General features: G+C 40.0%; 1 protein-coding gene across 3 annotated transcripts in view; it reads left to right on the top strand.

The window, feature by feature from the left end:
- Positions 1-16,710, top strand: part of LOC134352116 (piezo-type mechanosensitive ion channel component 2-like) — a 627,709-nt gene that overhangs the window by 506,928 nt on the left and 104,071 nt on the right. For all 3 annotated transcript variants that reach the window (XM_063059335.1, XM_063059328.1, XM_063059345.1), the window contains 5 exons: positions 950-1,046; positions 4,925-5,090; positions 5,345-5,434; positions 8,491-8,612; positions 15,489-15,560. In XM_063059335.1, coding sequence (XP_062915405.1) covers positions 950-1,046; positions 4,925-5,090; positions 5,345-5,434; positions 8,491-8,612; positions 15,489-15,560 — 547 coding nt within the window. The remainder of the gene's footprint in view (positions 1-949; positions 1,047-4,924; positions 5,091-5,344; positions 5,435-8,490; positions 8,613-15,488; positions 15,561-16,710) is intronic.

Raw genomic sequence — 16,710 nt, 5'->3', positions numbered from 1 at the left:
TCATATACTCTAATCCACGCAGTATCCTAGTAAATCTCTTCTGCACCCTCTCTAAAGCTTCCATATCCTTCCTGTAATGAGGCAACCAGAACTACACACTAAATACCAGGTGCAATCTAACTGAAGTTTTATATCACTGTAGCATAATTTCCTGACTTATACTCAGTGCCCTGACCAATGAAAGCAAGCATGCCATTTGCCTTCTTTACCACCTTATCTACTTGTGTGGCCAATTTCAATGAACTATGGACTCGCACCCAAAGATCACTCTTTACATCAGTGCTGTTAAAGGTCCTGCCATTGACTGTAAACTTTCCCCTGACATTAACCTCCCAAAGTTGTAACACTTCACACTTGTACAGATGAAACTCCCATCTGCCATTTTTCCACTGTTACCTGAGTGGAATTATATTCCACCCTGTCCTTTGACAAGCTTCCACATTGTCCATGACTCCAACAGTCTTAGTGTTGTCTACAAACTTACTGACCTACCGATCTACATTTCATCCAGGTCACTGAGGAACCCAGGCAATTTAGCATTCTGTATCAACTTATCTTGTCATATGCCTTACTAAAATCTATGTAGACAATGCCATCTGCCCTCCCCTCATCAATCAAAAAACTCAATTAAGTCTCTGAACCATGACCTGCCCCGTACAGATTTTTGCATTGTAGGGGAATTAAGGGTTATGGGGAAAAGGCAGGTAGGTGGAGATGAGTCCATGGCCAGATCAGCCATGATCTTATAGAATTCCAAATTTTAATTACCAAAACTTAAGTTCCTGAACTGGCATGGTGGAATTTGTCGTGGTGTCCCGAACACTGCCAATTAATTAATTTGCCATAAACTCTTTTCAAGTCTCCCCTCAGCCTCAGCTGCTCCAGAGGAAAGCACTTGCAAGCATTTAATTTACACTAATCTATTCATGAATATGTATTTCTGTTACAGATAGGAGCATGTGCCTATATCAATTCTTTGGTTTTGAGAGGTTGTTGGTTCATCCAAACATTTGGCCTCGTCTGTACTGTTAAGGGCTACGATGAGCGTAAGTAATCAATCCATTTAGCTTTTCTATTTCACATAGGAGCAAAATTTCAACTTGGGCTATATATTTGAAAAGTTCAATATCTTTTTTGTGCTCTGCTTCCAACATTAACTCCATTGACCTGAGACACTAGATCTCCTATTAGGGAATGAGACAGGGTGGGTAAGATAACAGAAGTTTGTGTAGGGAAACACTTTGGATCTAGTGACCTTTATGCCGTGACAATGTAATTATGAAAAAGGATAGGTGTGGTGTTTGGGTTGAGATTCTAAATTAAAGAAAGGCCAATTCTGATGATATCAAAAAGGACCAGGCAAGTGTGAATTGGGACAAGTTGTTTCATGGCAAAGGTGTCCTTGTTAAGTGGGTCACCTCCAAAAGTGAAATTTCGAGAGCACAGAGTTTGTATATTCCTATCAGAATAAAAGGAAAAGATAACAAGTTTAGGGAACCTTGGTTTTCGAGAGATATTGAGGCCCTGGTTAGGAAAAAGAATGTGATGCATAGCAGGTATAGGCAGGCAGGAACAAATGACGTATGTGAAGAATAGAAGAAATGCAAGAGAACCCTTGAGGAAATCAGGAGGGCTAAGAGAAGAGATGAGGTTACTCTAGCAGACAAGGAGAATCTTAAAGGTTTCTACAGATATATTAAGAACAAAAGGATGGCAAAGGACAAAATTGGTCCACTGGAAGATCAGAATAGTAATCTATGCATGGAGCTGAAAGAGACGAGGGAGATCTTAGAGTTTTTGCATCTGTATTTACTCGGGAAACAGACACAGAGTCTATAGATGTGAGGCAAAGCAGCAGCGAGGTTATGGACCCTATACAGCTTACAGAGGAGATGTTTGTTGTCTTGAGGCAAATTAGGATGGATAAATCCTCAGGGCTTTCACTCGGATCCTTGGGAAGCTAGTGCAAAAATTGCAGGGGCCTTAACAGAGATATTTAAAACATCCTTAGCTATGAGTGAGGTTCCAGAGAACTGCAGGATAGCTAAAGTTATTCCGTTGTTTAAGAAAGGCTTTAAGAATAATCCAGCAAAATTTAGGCTTGTGAGCCTGGCATCTGTAGTGGGGATGTTATTGGACGTATTCTAAGGGACCGAATATATAATTATTTAGATCGACAGGGATTGATTTGGGATTGTCAGCATGGCAGGTGTGTTACATCATGTCTGAACAATCTTACAAAGTATTTTGAAGAAGTTACCAGGAAAATTGATGAAGGTAAGGCAGTGGATTTTGTCTGCATGGAATTTAGCAAGGCGTTTAACAAGGGTATGCATGGGAGGTTGGTCAAGAAGGTTCAATCGCTTGGCATTCAAGATGAGGTCGTAAATTTGATTAATCATTGGCAGAAGACATCAGAGAGTGGCTGTAGATAGTTCCCTCTGACAGGAGGACTTGGACTAGTGGTGAGCTGCAGGGATTGGTGTTGGGTCCGTTGTTTGTCATCTATGTCAGTGATTTGAATGATAATGTGATGAACTGGATCAGCAAATTTCCGGATGACACCAAGATTGGGGGTGTAGCGGACAGTGAGGAAGGCTATCAAAGCTTGCAATGAGATCTGGACCAGCTTGTGAAATGGGCTGAAAAATGGCAGAGGGAATTTAATGCAGACGAGTGTGAGGAGTTGCTCTTTGGGAGGACCGACCGGGGTAGCGCTTACACGAGATCCATAATTCCTTGAAAGTAGCATCACAGATGGATAGGGTCATAAAGAAAGCTTTTGGCACATTGGCAAAACAATATATTCAGTGCAGGAGTTGGGATATTTTGTTGAAATCGTATAAGATAATGGTGAGTTGCCAGGATTTAAGGACCTGAGTTATAGGGAAAGGTTGAATAGGTTAGGACTTTATTCCTTAGAACATCGAAGATTGAGAGCAGATTTGATGGAGGTATACAAAATTATGAGGGGTATAGATAGGGTAAAAGCATGCAAGCTTTTTCGCTGAGGTTGGCTGAGACTACAACTAGAGTTAAATGTGAAAGGTGAATTGTTTAGGGGAGAGGTTGGTGAGAGTATGGGATGAGCTGCTAGTGCAAGTGCTGGATGCTGAGTCGATTCAACACTTGAGAGAAATTTGGATATGTACATGAGTGGGAGGGGTTTGGAGGGCTATGGTGCAGGTGCAGCTTGATGGGACTAGGCAGATTCATGTTTTGGCATGGACAAGATGGGCAAAAGGGCCTGTTTCTGCGCTGTACTGTTCTATGACTCCATGATTCTATGCCTTCAATAATCCAGATTAAATGGGCCTGACAGCATTGGATGAAACCTGCCACTCCAATTGTTGTCTGTCAGATCCATGCTTAGTCCAGATGTGGACGTTCGATCATGCTAACGCTTACAATAAGTAAAGAGGTTTGGAGTGTGACCAACCTGACCCCTCATAAACTTTGCTTCTATTAATGTTGCGATGGACTTTACTGGGTTTCAGCTGTCTGTGATATATGGAAATGATTTAATGCTTAACATTGAAGTGAACAATGTAGAACCATCAACAAATAACTTACTAGTTTTTAAAAAGTAGCATAATTGTTAAAAAATGTTAAATTAAATATATAAAAGGACAAAAATAATTACAATCATTAAATGTAAATAATAAATAAATAAATATTTCCTTATAATCTAATTGAACTAAAGGGGTCTCAGATCCTGCTCCCAACTCTCCAATATAATCTAAGAGTAATTCCAAGACTTGTGCATGCAAACAAGTTTAGCATCAGCTTCAGGTGGAATGGCTGAACACAAGCAATTTAGTTTGGAGCAGCCAGCCAGAGCTGTTGAGATTCAGTCTGACACACCCTATTACAACATCTCCTTTTATTGCATACAAACAAGAATGAATGTGTGTGCTCTATTCACCAAAATAGTTTCAATGTTAATCCTGCAGCACAGACCATATAAAGTTAAAACATGTATTTTCAGTTGTACGAACATTGTCACATGGCATCATTTAGTTTACAAATAATGGAATCGTTATCTCTGTAACCTAATTTCCAAAAGTACATCAATGTGGTCAATGAGGTTATCAAAGGAATCGTACAATTTTTAGAAGTTAGTCAGAGACCCACATGCAAAATCAACTTCCAATACATTGCCAGATTTGATTATAATGGATACTATGAACTGACAAGCAGTTAAGTAGATATTCTTTCATTTCTTTAAGATGTCCTTATCCCACCACATTTTCTGTAGTGTATCCTGTATATTTATCACTTTCAGTGAAAAACTGTTGCTCCAGCTGCCCATTTCCTTTTGACCATGATTTGAAATTATCGTTGAAATTGGTTTGTGGTGTGCTGTTTGTAATTAGGTGAGGCCTCACCAACACCAGTTCAGTGCCTTACCCAATTTGATCATCACTTACGAGCAGAAGTTTGGGAAGGACTTTATTACCGGTGTTGGTTATCCTTTAGTTTGAAATAAAGGGAATGTTTGAATATTTCATCAGTGTTCATGGAACTTACATATTTCAGATGTATTCATTTATCTTTAAGAGTAAAGATGTTCTGGTGAAATTTAATAACACGTTTCACTCTGGTTTGATGTACATGCGAGAAATAAATGAATCTGAATCTAAAAGTGGGCAAGATTTAGTGCAGTGCATAAGTCGACGATCATTACAATCTACCTCATTATGGCCTTGCATCTTACTGTTTGCACTTTCTCTGTAACATATTACTTGGCATTCTGTTCTTGCTTTATACTTGTACTACCTCAGTGCACTTAGCTGATGAAATCATCCCTGTGGTTAGCTTGCAAAACAAAGTTTTTCACTGTCCCCTAGTACACATGAAATTAACAAATCAATTTACCAACTTTGATTTGTTGCTGGGCTGAAAGAATATTTTTCTTCCACAGCCCCTCCAGAGAACCTTAAGAAATGCCCATTGCCAAGTGGTGAAGCAGGCATTATATGGGATAGTATATGTTTCTCCTTTCTACTGCTACAGAGGAGAGTCTTTATGAGTTACTATTTCCTGCACGTAGTGGCGGACATAAAATCCGCTCAAATACTTGCATCAAGGTAAGTCCTAACATTAATATGGGACTGAAGATAACTCAGTATAAATCTATCATTTTACTATAAACATTCATTAATCTAACCGCTTTTAATTAGTTTGTGCCATTCTTCCATTGACTGTATTGAAAGTTCTTCATTTTTGGAAGAAACATTTTAGTGTCAAATGATCAATATTTTATTTAAAGAAGCATTTAAAGTGTAGCTTTTATTTGGTAATAATTTTCTGTTTTCTATAAATGCCTCATGTATTGTTACAGAGGTGCAGAACTATTTCAAGCAACAATTGTAAAAGCTGTGAAGGCTAGACTCGAAGAGGAAAAGAAGTCAATGGACCAACTCAAGAGACAGTAGGCCATTCTATGTGATACCTTGTATGAGTATACCTTTCCAGAGAATTATATGACTTCTTGTTGAATGCTTGTTAAAGTTAAGGTTTGTACATGATAGAAATGTTCTCAGGTGCATCTATTTCAATGCATGGAGTATTGTAGGTAAGGCAGATGAGCTTACGGTGTGGATTGGCATGTGGGATTATGACATTATTGCTATTAGCGAGACTTGGTTGCAGCAGGGGCAGGACTGGCACCTTAATGTTCCGGGGTTCCGTTGTTTCAGGCGTGATAGAGGGGGAGGGATGAAAGGGGGAGGAGTGGCATTACTAGTCAGGGAGAATGTCACAGCTGTGTGTAGACAGGACAGCCCAGAGGGCTTGTCTACAGAGGTCATATGGGTGGAGCTGAGGAACGGGAAAGGTGTGACCACACTGATAGGGTTGTATTATAGACTGCCCAATAGTCAGAGAGAATTGGAGAAGCAAATCTGTAGAGAGATAGCAGACCGATGTAAGAAACAGAAGGTTGTAATAGTAGAGGATTTTAACTTTCCACATATTGACTGGGATTCCCACACTGTGAAAGGGCTAGATGACTTGGAGTTTGTCAAATATGTTCAGGAAAGTTTTCTAAATCAATATGTAGAGGTACCTATGAGAGAGGATGCAATACTTGATCTCCTATTAGGGAACCAGACAGGTCAGGTGACAGAGGTATGTGTAGGCAAACATTTTGGGTCCAGTGAACATAATGTCATTAGTTTCAAGTTAATTATGGATAAGGATAGGTCTGGTCCTCGAGTTGAGGTTCTAAATTGGAGAAGGGCCAATTTTGTGGAAACGAGAAAGGATCTTGGAAGAGTGGATTGGGATAAGTTGTTTTCTGGCCAAGGATGTGTTCAATAAGTGGAAGGCCTTCAAAGGCGAAATTTTGAGAATGCAGAGTTTGCATGTTCCTGCCAGGATTAAAGGCAAAGTTAACAGGCATAGGGAACCTTGGTTTTCAAGGGATATTGGCAATCGGGTTAAGAAAAAGAGAGAAGTGTAAAGCAGGTTTAGACAACAAAGAACAAATGAGGTACTTGAAGAGTATAGAAAATGTAAGAAAATACTAAAGAAGGAAATCAGGAAGGCAAAAAGAAGACATGAGGTTGCTTTGGCAGATAATGTGAAGGTAATCCCGAAGGGTTTCTACAAGTATATTAAGAGTAAAAGGATAGTAAGGGACAAAATTGGTGCCCTAGAAGATCACAGTGGTCATCTCTGTGTGGAGCCTCACGAGATGGGGGAGACCTTAAACAGTTTTTTTGCATCAGTATTTACTCAGAAAACTGGCATAGCATATATGGAAGGAAGGGAAAACAAGAAGTAGTGTTATGGAACATATAGAGATTAAAGAGGAGGAGGAGGTGCTTGCTGCCTTACAGTGAATAAAGGTAGATAACTCCCCCGGCCCTGACATGATATTTCCTCGGACCTTGAGAGAGGCTAGTGTAGAAATTGCAGGGGCCCTGGCAGAAATATTTAAAATGTCCTTAGCCACGGGTGTGGTGCCAGAGGATTGGAGGGTAGCTAATATTGTTCTGTTGTTTAAAACAGGCTCCAAAAGTAAACCAGGTAATTACAGGCCGGTGAGCCTGATATCGGTAGTAGGTCAGTTATTGGAAGGTGTTCTGAGAGATCGGATATACAAGTATTTCGACAGCCAAGGACTGATTAAGGATGGTCAGCATGGCTTTGTGCATGGTAGGTCGTGTTTAACGAACCTTGTAGAGTTTTTCGAGGAGGTTACCAAGAAAGTAGATGAAGGAAAGGCTGTGGATGTTGTCTACATGGAGTTTAGTAAGGCCTTAGACAAGTCCCACATGGGAGGTTAGTTCAGAAAGTTCAGACACTAGGTATCCATGGAGAGGTTGTAAACTGGATTCAAAATTGGCTGTGTGGGAGAAGACAGAGAGTGGTAGTGGATAATTGCTTCTCAGACTGGAGGCCTGTGACTAGTGGTGTGCCTCAGGGATCTGTGCTGGGACCATTGTTGTTTGTTGTCTATATCAATGATCTAGATGATAATGTGGTAAACTGGATCAGCAAGTTTGCTGATGACACTAAGATTGGAGGCATTGTGGACAGAGAGGAAGGCTTTCAAAGCTTGCAGAGGGATCTGGACCAACAGGACAAATGGGCCAGAAAATGGCAGATGGAATTTAATGCAGACAAGTGTGAGGTGTTGCATTTTAGAAGGACAAATCAAGGTAGGACATACACGGTAAATGGTAGGGCACTGAGGAGTGCAGAGGAACAAAGGGATCTGGGAGTTTAGACACATAATTCCCTGAAAGTGGCATCACAGGTAGACAGGGTTGTAAAGAAGGCTTTTGGCATCCTGGCATTCATAAATCAAAGTATTGAGTATAGGAGTTGGGATGTTATGGTGAGGTTGTATAAGACATTGGTGAGGCCAAATTTGGAGTATTGTGTGCAGTTCTGGTCACCTAACTATAGGAAGGATATCAGTAAGATTGAAAGAGTGCAGAGAAGATTTACTAGGATGTTGCCGGGTCTTCAGAAGTTGAGTTACAGGGAAACATTGAACAGGTTAGGACTTTATTCCTTGGAGCGTAGAGGAATGAGGCAGGATTTGATAGAGGTTTACAAAATTATGAGGGGTATAGACAGAGTAAATGCAAGTAGGCTCTTTCCACTTAGATTAGGAGATATAAATACGAGAGGACGGGGTTTTAAGGTGAAAGGGGAAAGATTTAGGGGGAACATTAGGGGGAACTTCTTTACTCAGAGAGTGGTGGGAGTGTGGAACAAGCTGCCATCTGATGTGGTAAATGCAGGCTCACTCTTAAGTTTTAAGAATAAATTGGATAGATACATGGATGGGAGAGGTCTGGAGGGTTATGGATTGGGTGCAGGTCAATGGGACTAGTGAAATAAAGTTTCAGCACAGACTAGAAGGGCCGAATGGCCTGTTTTCTGTGCTGTAGTGTTCTATGGTTAAAGAATCATTACCTAATGTATAATTATTCAGGCTCCATTCACACACAAATCATTTACTCTAAACAGGATGGATCGCATCAAAACAAGACAGCAGAAGTATAAAAAAGGCAAAGAGAGAATGCTGAGTTTGACACAGTCAGTTGATGCGCAGGGTAATAAGGTGAAGCAGGAAGATGATGATGATGAAGGTATTTCAGCATATTCTATGGAATGCATGCCTGCTGCATGCATTTTAATTCTACAATTGACCAATATCATTTATACATCTTGACAGCTCATTACAGCTGCGGGTGAACAACAATGTTTTGTATTTGATATGTGTTATTTGAAGCACAGTTGAATTTATATGAGCACATACCTCAAGTCAAATCAAAGTAAATTTATTATCAAAGTACCTATACTGTATGTCATCATATACCACATTGAAATTCATTTTTGCAGGCATTTACAGGAGTAAATACAGTACTGTATCTTCATTGCAGGAACCATGTGTTAAAGGCCATCTCTGTCTCATTGACAATTAAGAGGCCTTTTATCTCTATGTTGGCGTCATGGCTAAACCAATTATAATCCAACATCCATGAGAGTTGCTCCCAGAATATGCCCTTGGCTATTGACTGGAATGCTGTCAACATATATACTTTATACACATAACCAATGATCTAGCAGAGTTAAAAAAAAGTTCCTACATATTTTATTGGAAGCATACTACCTAACAAATTTATTGTTTGTTTATCTTGGACCCTGGTTGTTTTTGAAACTAATATTTACAAATGTTAGAAACCATATCACCTTTACTGGAGGACTGTGAAAACCTGAGGAGTGGATTAAGAATGTTTTATGTATTTTTATTGTTATTGATGTCAGTGGGCAATGTACCTGTGAGTGACATGAAGTAATGTTATTGAGTACATTTTGCAACAGGAGAGATTTTGTGTGTGTGGCATATTCAAAGTACTGTTAAGGCCCGATTGGTATTCGGGAAAGAATAGGTAATGCAGGCTTCCTATTTGTTGTTCTCAGTTTGCTTTCATCTACTTTCCCATTCTCCACCCACAAAGCCCTGTGCAGGATGAAAACCATGAAGAGATACGAAGCTGATGACTTTTTTAAAAATCAAGGCATTGCTTAAAAGAGCACCAATGCAAACCAGTATACTGAGTGAGCGAGACTTGTGTGAGTTAGGACGCTGTCAGCAAAGTATCAGATAACCTCTGTATGGGGAGGAGGGTGATGATGCCGTGATGAGAGGCAATGTGGACTGAATTGGAAAAGGCTGACCCAGAGCTAACAAAGGAAGAGATGCAGGTTTCAGCAGAGGCTAAGCTGAGACAAGGCGGTGTCAGATGATAATACAGAGGTATAAGTAGTTACTGGTAGAGGTGACCTGAGTAAGTGGTGGACACCCGTACTCTCCTAACATTTTGGAACTGTTTAGATCAGTGCTTAAGGGCATAGAAAGCTACAGACCAAGTGCTGGGTAATGTGATTAGTGTGGAATGATTAGCGATGCCAGTATTGACATGACTGGCCAAAGAGCAGTCTCCATGCTGTATAATTCTATGGTTCCATGACTCTAGATGAATAAGGTTACTAGTTAAGGATTTATAGCATCATAAAGCACAGGGCCCGGCCCTCTGGCTCAGCAGGTCTGTACCAACCATTAGGCATCCATCTGCACTAATCCCACTTTTTTTCATTTTCCTCACAATTCCAGCCACTCCTCCCAGATTCTACCTCACGCCTGCACCCCAGGGGAATTTACAGTGCAAAATTGACCGACTAACTGCATGTCTTTGGAATGTTGGAGGAAAGAGGAAGAGGGTGCACACTCCATACAGACAGCACATGTTGTTGGAACTGTGCGTCAGCAGCTCTGTCAGAATTGGAATCACTGACATACCGTGTATTGTGAGATTTGTCGTTTTGTGGCTTGACTGCAAGACATAAGAAAATTACTACAAGTTACAAAAATAGATAAATAGTGCAAAAGAGGAGTAGCAAGGTCGTGTTCATGGATTCATGGACCATTCAGAAATCTGATGGTGGAGGGGTAGAAGGTGTGCCTAAAATGTTGAATGTGGGTTTTCCTGCTCCATGATGGCAGTAATGAAAACAGGGTATGTCCTAGATGGTGAAGTTCCTTAATGGCTGATGCTGCCTTCTTGAGGCACATCCTTTTTTGAAGATATCCTTGATGATGGGGAGCTGACTGAGCCTACAACCCGATCTTTCGATCCTGTGCATTGGAGTTTCCATACCAGGTGGTGAAGCAACCAGTCAGAATGCTCTCCATCATATATGTGTATACGTTTGCAAATGTCTTTGGTGTGATGTACCAAATCTGCTCAAACTCCTAATGAAGTACAGCCAGTGGCTTGCCTTCTTTGTGATTGTATGCCAGCTGATGAGGCCGAATCTTTGGTCTTCCCAGTGCTTCATTGGAGGAAATCTTTAGTCGCACAGGCAGACTTGCAGTTGGAAGGCACAAGAGGGCTGGTGGTGATTTAGGGATGGGAAGTCTCAGAATCCATGTGAAAACAGACATTATGTCTGAAAATGATGTTGCCAAGGTGCATGCACAGATGAAAAATGGGAAAGGAGCCAAGACTGGATCCATAGTGGATGCAGGTAGGGACACTGATAGAAAACAGTAGGGCAAAAAACAATTTGCTGGAAGAACTCAGTGAGTCATCCTGCATGTGCAGTCTTGTGTCTTTCTAGATAAGAATGGAACCAGGCAAGTGTGGTCCTTCCCAATTGGGTAATGCAGAGGGATCACTTAGGAACTTGGGACAATCTCAAACAAAGGGACATAGTTTCATGATTAGAGATCAGACATTTTATTTCTTCTTCTTTGAGCAGAATTAAGATATTTGGTCCATCAAATCTGCTGCAACATTTCATCATGGCTGATCCATTTCCCTCTCAATCTCTTCTCTCATTTTCTCCCGGTAATTGGGAGGTGGGAGGAGAAGATGGCAACGCGCCTGCGTGTGCGCAGCCCTCCGGTGAAAAATGATATCGTATCTGTTAAATAGGGGCCTTGGACAATTCTGATTCGATGGAGAATGGACGTGAGAGCACAGAGGAACATCTGGAGAAATTTCTGAAATGCCCGTTCACTGTTGTCGTTACTGTGTGGTCGGGAATCTTTCGGAGGGTAGGCCTCAAAATCCCCGGCCTTGCCTGCTTTTGGCGATCGAGAAGGAGGTCGAATCGTTCGGACAGAGATGGCGCTCAGTACTCTGTGTCGGAAGCTGATCAGAACTCGAAGTTTTCGGATGACTCAGAGTCGGATTGTGGTCAGCATGGCAGGGAGAGTTTTTCTTCCTTCTCCCATCTGCTTGAGATGTGGGACATTTGAGAGACTTTGGACTTTTACTGTGCTCATGGACTTCTTCATCAAGTTATGGTATTGTGCACTGTTGTAACTATATGTTACAATTATATGGTTTTGTCAGTTTTTTCAGTCTTGGTCTGTCCTGTGCTTTGTGCTATCACACCGGAGGAAATAATGTATCATTTCTTAATGCATGCATTACTAAATGACAATAAAAGAGGACTACTTGTCTTCACAATCTAACCTTTCACACCCTGACTAATCAAGAACCTATCAACCTCCGCCTTAAATACAACCAATGACCTGGCCTCCACACAGCCGCCCATTGCAATTCCACAGATTCACTATTCTCTGGCTAAAGAAATTCCTCTTCATCTAGATTATAATTGGACATCCCTCTATTCTGAGGCTGTACACTCTGGTCCAAGTCTCTCCGACCATAGGAAACATCCTCTCCATATCCACTATATCTAGGCCTTTCAACGTTCAATATGTTTCAATGAGATCTCCGCCCCCCCCCCCCCCCAATCATCCTTCTAAATTCCAGCAAGAAACAGCCCAGATCCATCAATTGCCCCTTATATGATAAGCCTTTCATTCTCAGGTACCTCCTCTGAACCATCTCAAATGTCAGCGCATTCTTTCTTACATAAGAGGCCCAAAACTGCTTTCAGTACTCCAAGTAAGGCCTCACAAATGCTTTATAAAGCCTCAGCAATTCATCCTTGCTTTTATATTCTCGTCCTCTCAAAATGAGTGCTAACATTGCTCCACTGACTTAATCTGCAAATTTAAAACTGATAGAATAAGACTTCCTTTTTGCAGACGATGGGGTCTCTCTGGATTTCTCTACCACAGAGTAATGTAGAGGCTGGCTCATTAGAAATATTTAAAATGGAGTCAGGTCGAGGAATTGAGGTTATGGGGAACTGAGCAGAAGAGGAGATGATGATTGAGGTGGATCAGCCATGATTGCAGGTTAAAAGAATAAGTGTCTCTAATGCGGTCAAGTCCCAAAAATAAGTAAGCGAGAAAGGTAATAAAGTTGATAGTAATTCTATACTTGATAGATTATCATTTCATTGGTGAAATTCCAATTGAGATTTTTTGATAAATGAATAATTCTGCAATCAGACCATAATTATGTTATGAGACATAATTATGTTTCAGAGACACTTTTGCAGTAAGAATGATTTATTCATCTTTATGACTGATCCAGTATTTCTGGAACATAACAGTTGGTAGTCAAAATCAACATACTTTGCATTTTTAAACTTTGATTAAGAAGATAAGTTTTTCGGTTTCCATCTTTGGCTGTGTACATATATAGTTCACCTCCAGAAGCCACTCTTTCAATGCTTAATTTTGTAACAATAGATGCAAAACCTTTTTGTTATATTTTCATTACAGTTTTCAGATCAATGCAGTATGGAGATAAGTTCTATGACCCAACTTACCTGTGTCAACCAAGCCAATCCCATTGGCTTGCTTTTAGTCCATAGCCTTCTAACCCTTTCCTATCCAAATATCTTTTAAATGTTATTATTCTACTTGCTTCAACCTGTTTCTCTGGCAGTTCAATTCATAATATGCACCATCCCCTTAAATCTTTCAGCTCTTACCTTAAAACTACACCCTTTAGTTCTTCCCTGGGGGAAAAATACACTATGTGCATTCACCCTATCCATACCCCTCAAGAATCTGGGTTAGCTGTTGGCTGGGGTTCCTGAAAATTCTTTCATTGCTGTAGTATCTTTCACAACATCAGAATGTTCCTAAGTACCTATAAAAGAATGTTCCCGACTAGGTGGGCATTTTAACCTTCAGTAGAGAGTGCAGTTAAGAAGGATCTAATGCAAGCATTGCACCCAAATCTGTTGTTGATTCATAGAGTTATACAGCATGGAAACTGCCATCTTCTTTCCAGATTTGGTGGAAGGAAAAATTAAAGTTTTTAACTATTGCTGGAATAGTGCCAGATACAGGGCTGGACTTGTATGATGGAAGCCCCCTATATTTAGTGGTCTGCTGTTGATACTATGCATGGTGTATCTCTGACAGTTTGGTGGTTAGGTGAGGCAGAGAGTAATTGTATCCCATTCTTAGAAATAGGGAAGGAGAAATGAGTTCTCATTTTTGCATCATTCAGACAAATATCAGGTTGTAATTCAACATTATCAATCTATTCTCGGAAAGTCATTAACTGATATACATGCAGTTAAAGTGGGCACGTGGCCAAGTGGTTAAGGCATTGGACTAGCTACCTGAAGGTCGTGAGTTCGAGCCCCAGCCGAGGGAACGTGTTGTGTCCTTGAGCAAGGCACTTAATCACACATTGCTCTGCGACAACACTGGTGCCAAGCTGTATGGGTCCTAATGCCCTTCCCTTGGACAACATTGGTGTCGTGGAGAGGGAAGACTTACAGCATGGGCAACTGCTGGTCTTCCATACAACCCTGCCCAGGCCTGCGCCCTGGCGCAGATCCATTGTCTCGCAAGACTAACGGATGCCTTTACTTTACTTTATTCGGTTAAAATATTTTTCTTACTTTTTATGGAAAGTCCTTATGATTATTTGTTTCCTGTTATTATTAAGTTGTCATTGCCAGTGCATGATATATTAGTAGTAAAGGCCTAGCAATTACTGCCACTATAAATAGACTAATATTGAAAGGATTTGTAATAACATTCCCTTGCTATCCATTTAATGCAGGCGATTTTTCAGTTGGCTTTCAATGGGCAATGTCTCTTTAAAACAAAAAGTAAGGAACTGTCATGCAAATTTCTAGCAGTAATCAATAGGCTGATATCAGTAATTAATGAATACTCAGATTCACATTTGTCCAGAGGCAAAACAAGTGTGCACTGGTGCCAAGTTATGAAATAAGTACTGATGAATTGAGTAGTGTATCTTTTTCATATGTGTTTCCTTTTATTGTCAAAAAGAAAAGTGTTTGGACATCTTTAACTGAGGATTGATACATTGATAACTTAGGGGATGTGAGATCTCTATTACAAAGCAGTAATAAATATGCATGGGGTAGGTGAGATCCCTTTATCATTAGATAATGCACCAGATTAGAATGAAACGAATCTTTTGCCACAACCAGTTCATATCTGAAACCCTACCACAATGTTGATAAACATAATGTGAAGGTTCTTTGTTTGGACTGGGATAGAGAGATTGATCAGTGAAAGTGAGTTCCTCTTTTGGGGAAAGACATACTGGAATAAAGGGCAACTGGGCAGGCTCTAGGGAGTATGGCAGTACATTTGTCAACTCCACACATTCTGACACACATTCAGCTACTTTATCCTATGTCCTTTCAGTTTAAATTAAACTGCATGCATATTTTCTAATTATATAGAATTACCAGTAGTTTGGCTGATTTTAAAAGTTCTAAACATGAAATGGTTTGAACTATCTGGCAGAAAACCAAATATCATGAACCAATTTCATAGTTTAAAAAACAAATAATGCTAGGGGGAAACCACTCTGGAAATGGGGAAATAATTCATATTATGGATGTCCTGACAAAAAGTGCAATAGTTACTGTCTTTGTATTACTAAAGTACTTTTTTTCTTGCATGAAATTCCTTGTAAACATGTTTCGGCATGTGTAAACCTCATGAGTTGTAAACTCTGCTGATATCAGACATGCCCACCTGATCATTTTGCTTTTGTTTGACAAAATTAATGTTTGGACCTATTTTGTTTTAGGAGAACCAGAGAAAGAGAAAGCCAAGGGCAAAAAAAAGCAGTGGTGGCGACCCTGGGTTGACCATGCTTCCAGTAGGTTTGCCTCAATCATCTGTTATATGTGCTACTCATGAACCAAGTTTCCTTGAATAGACAACTGCACATCTTAAAATTTCAGTTTTAAAAAAAATAATGAATCAATGTTTCTTCTAGCTCAAAGCATGGATTTGTTTTTATCCCACTGTTGTTATTTTGATGGGCTTTATGGGTCAGTTTTAACTAAGGATGGACAGATGCCAATTTGCTGCATCTGAGTCATTCTATACTCATTCACCATAGTTGTTTGAATCCATGTTGAATGCATAACCAATTGTGAAACTACAGCTGTATTAAGTATCATCTGACCATTTTGCATTGCACTGTAACTGATCACAGTATTTGAAGCTGTTAGTTCTGTCATTCTTTGCCTGCCAAATTTTGAACGTTTTGTTGGATGCAATTAAGGAATTTGAGTAATACAGCATTGCTTTTCAATTGCAATTAACTGACCTACTACATAAAGTAATTCAGTTTTTCAGGAGCAGCTGCAGTCACTAATAGTCAGATGGAAGTCAATTGCTTTTTTTTATTTGTCGGTTATGGACACAACATGGAAACAAAAAATAAATGGTTGATTATTAAAGGACACAGTATTTTAGCTTTATCAAGGTTTTTTCCTGATCTGTAAAGCCACCTGTGTTAGTGCAGCTTGTTAATGCACACAGGAAGCATAACAATGCCCTTCGGCCAGACAGTAAGACTTCATTGCTTGCACCTGTTTGACACAATCAAGCGGCCTCCTTTATTGATGTGTTTCAGGTTGAATTTTATTTATGTGAATAAACGAGGCATGAAAGTAATGAAAGTCTTGATCTATTCAAGGGAATGAAGTATTTGTTAAATGTTAAACCAAATTGGTTATTTTGGAGGCTAAGGTCAGTTCTGGGATGCTGTGAGCTATCGGGGAGAGGGTGTAAATTCATTCGAGGTTTGCTGGGACTGCTTGATTTTCACACAGAATTGTCATTAATTTTCACAACTGCTTCCTTTCTGTCTATTTATAATTTTGAAAAGCCAAATCCATTTGACACCTTTAAAGTAGTTAGCTTGAGTTTACTATTAAGATATTTGGCTTCAGTTGTTTTGGACAATTGGTGTGGGTAAACAAGTTTAATTGTCATTCAACCATACATGAATACAGCCA

Source organism: Mobula hypostoma, chromosome 1 (assembly GCF_963921235.1).
Source record: "Mobula hypostoma chromosome 1, sMobHyp1.1, whole genome shotgun sequence".
NCBI classification, from domain to species: Eukaryota; Metazoa; Chordata; class Chondrichthyes; order Myliobatiformes; family Myliobatidae; genus Mobula; species Mobula hypostoma.
The sequence above is the reverse complement of the archived record's forward strand: the minus strand, read 5'-3'. Positions and strand labels throughout refer to the sequence as shown.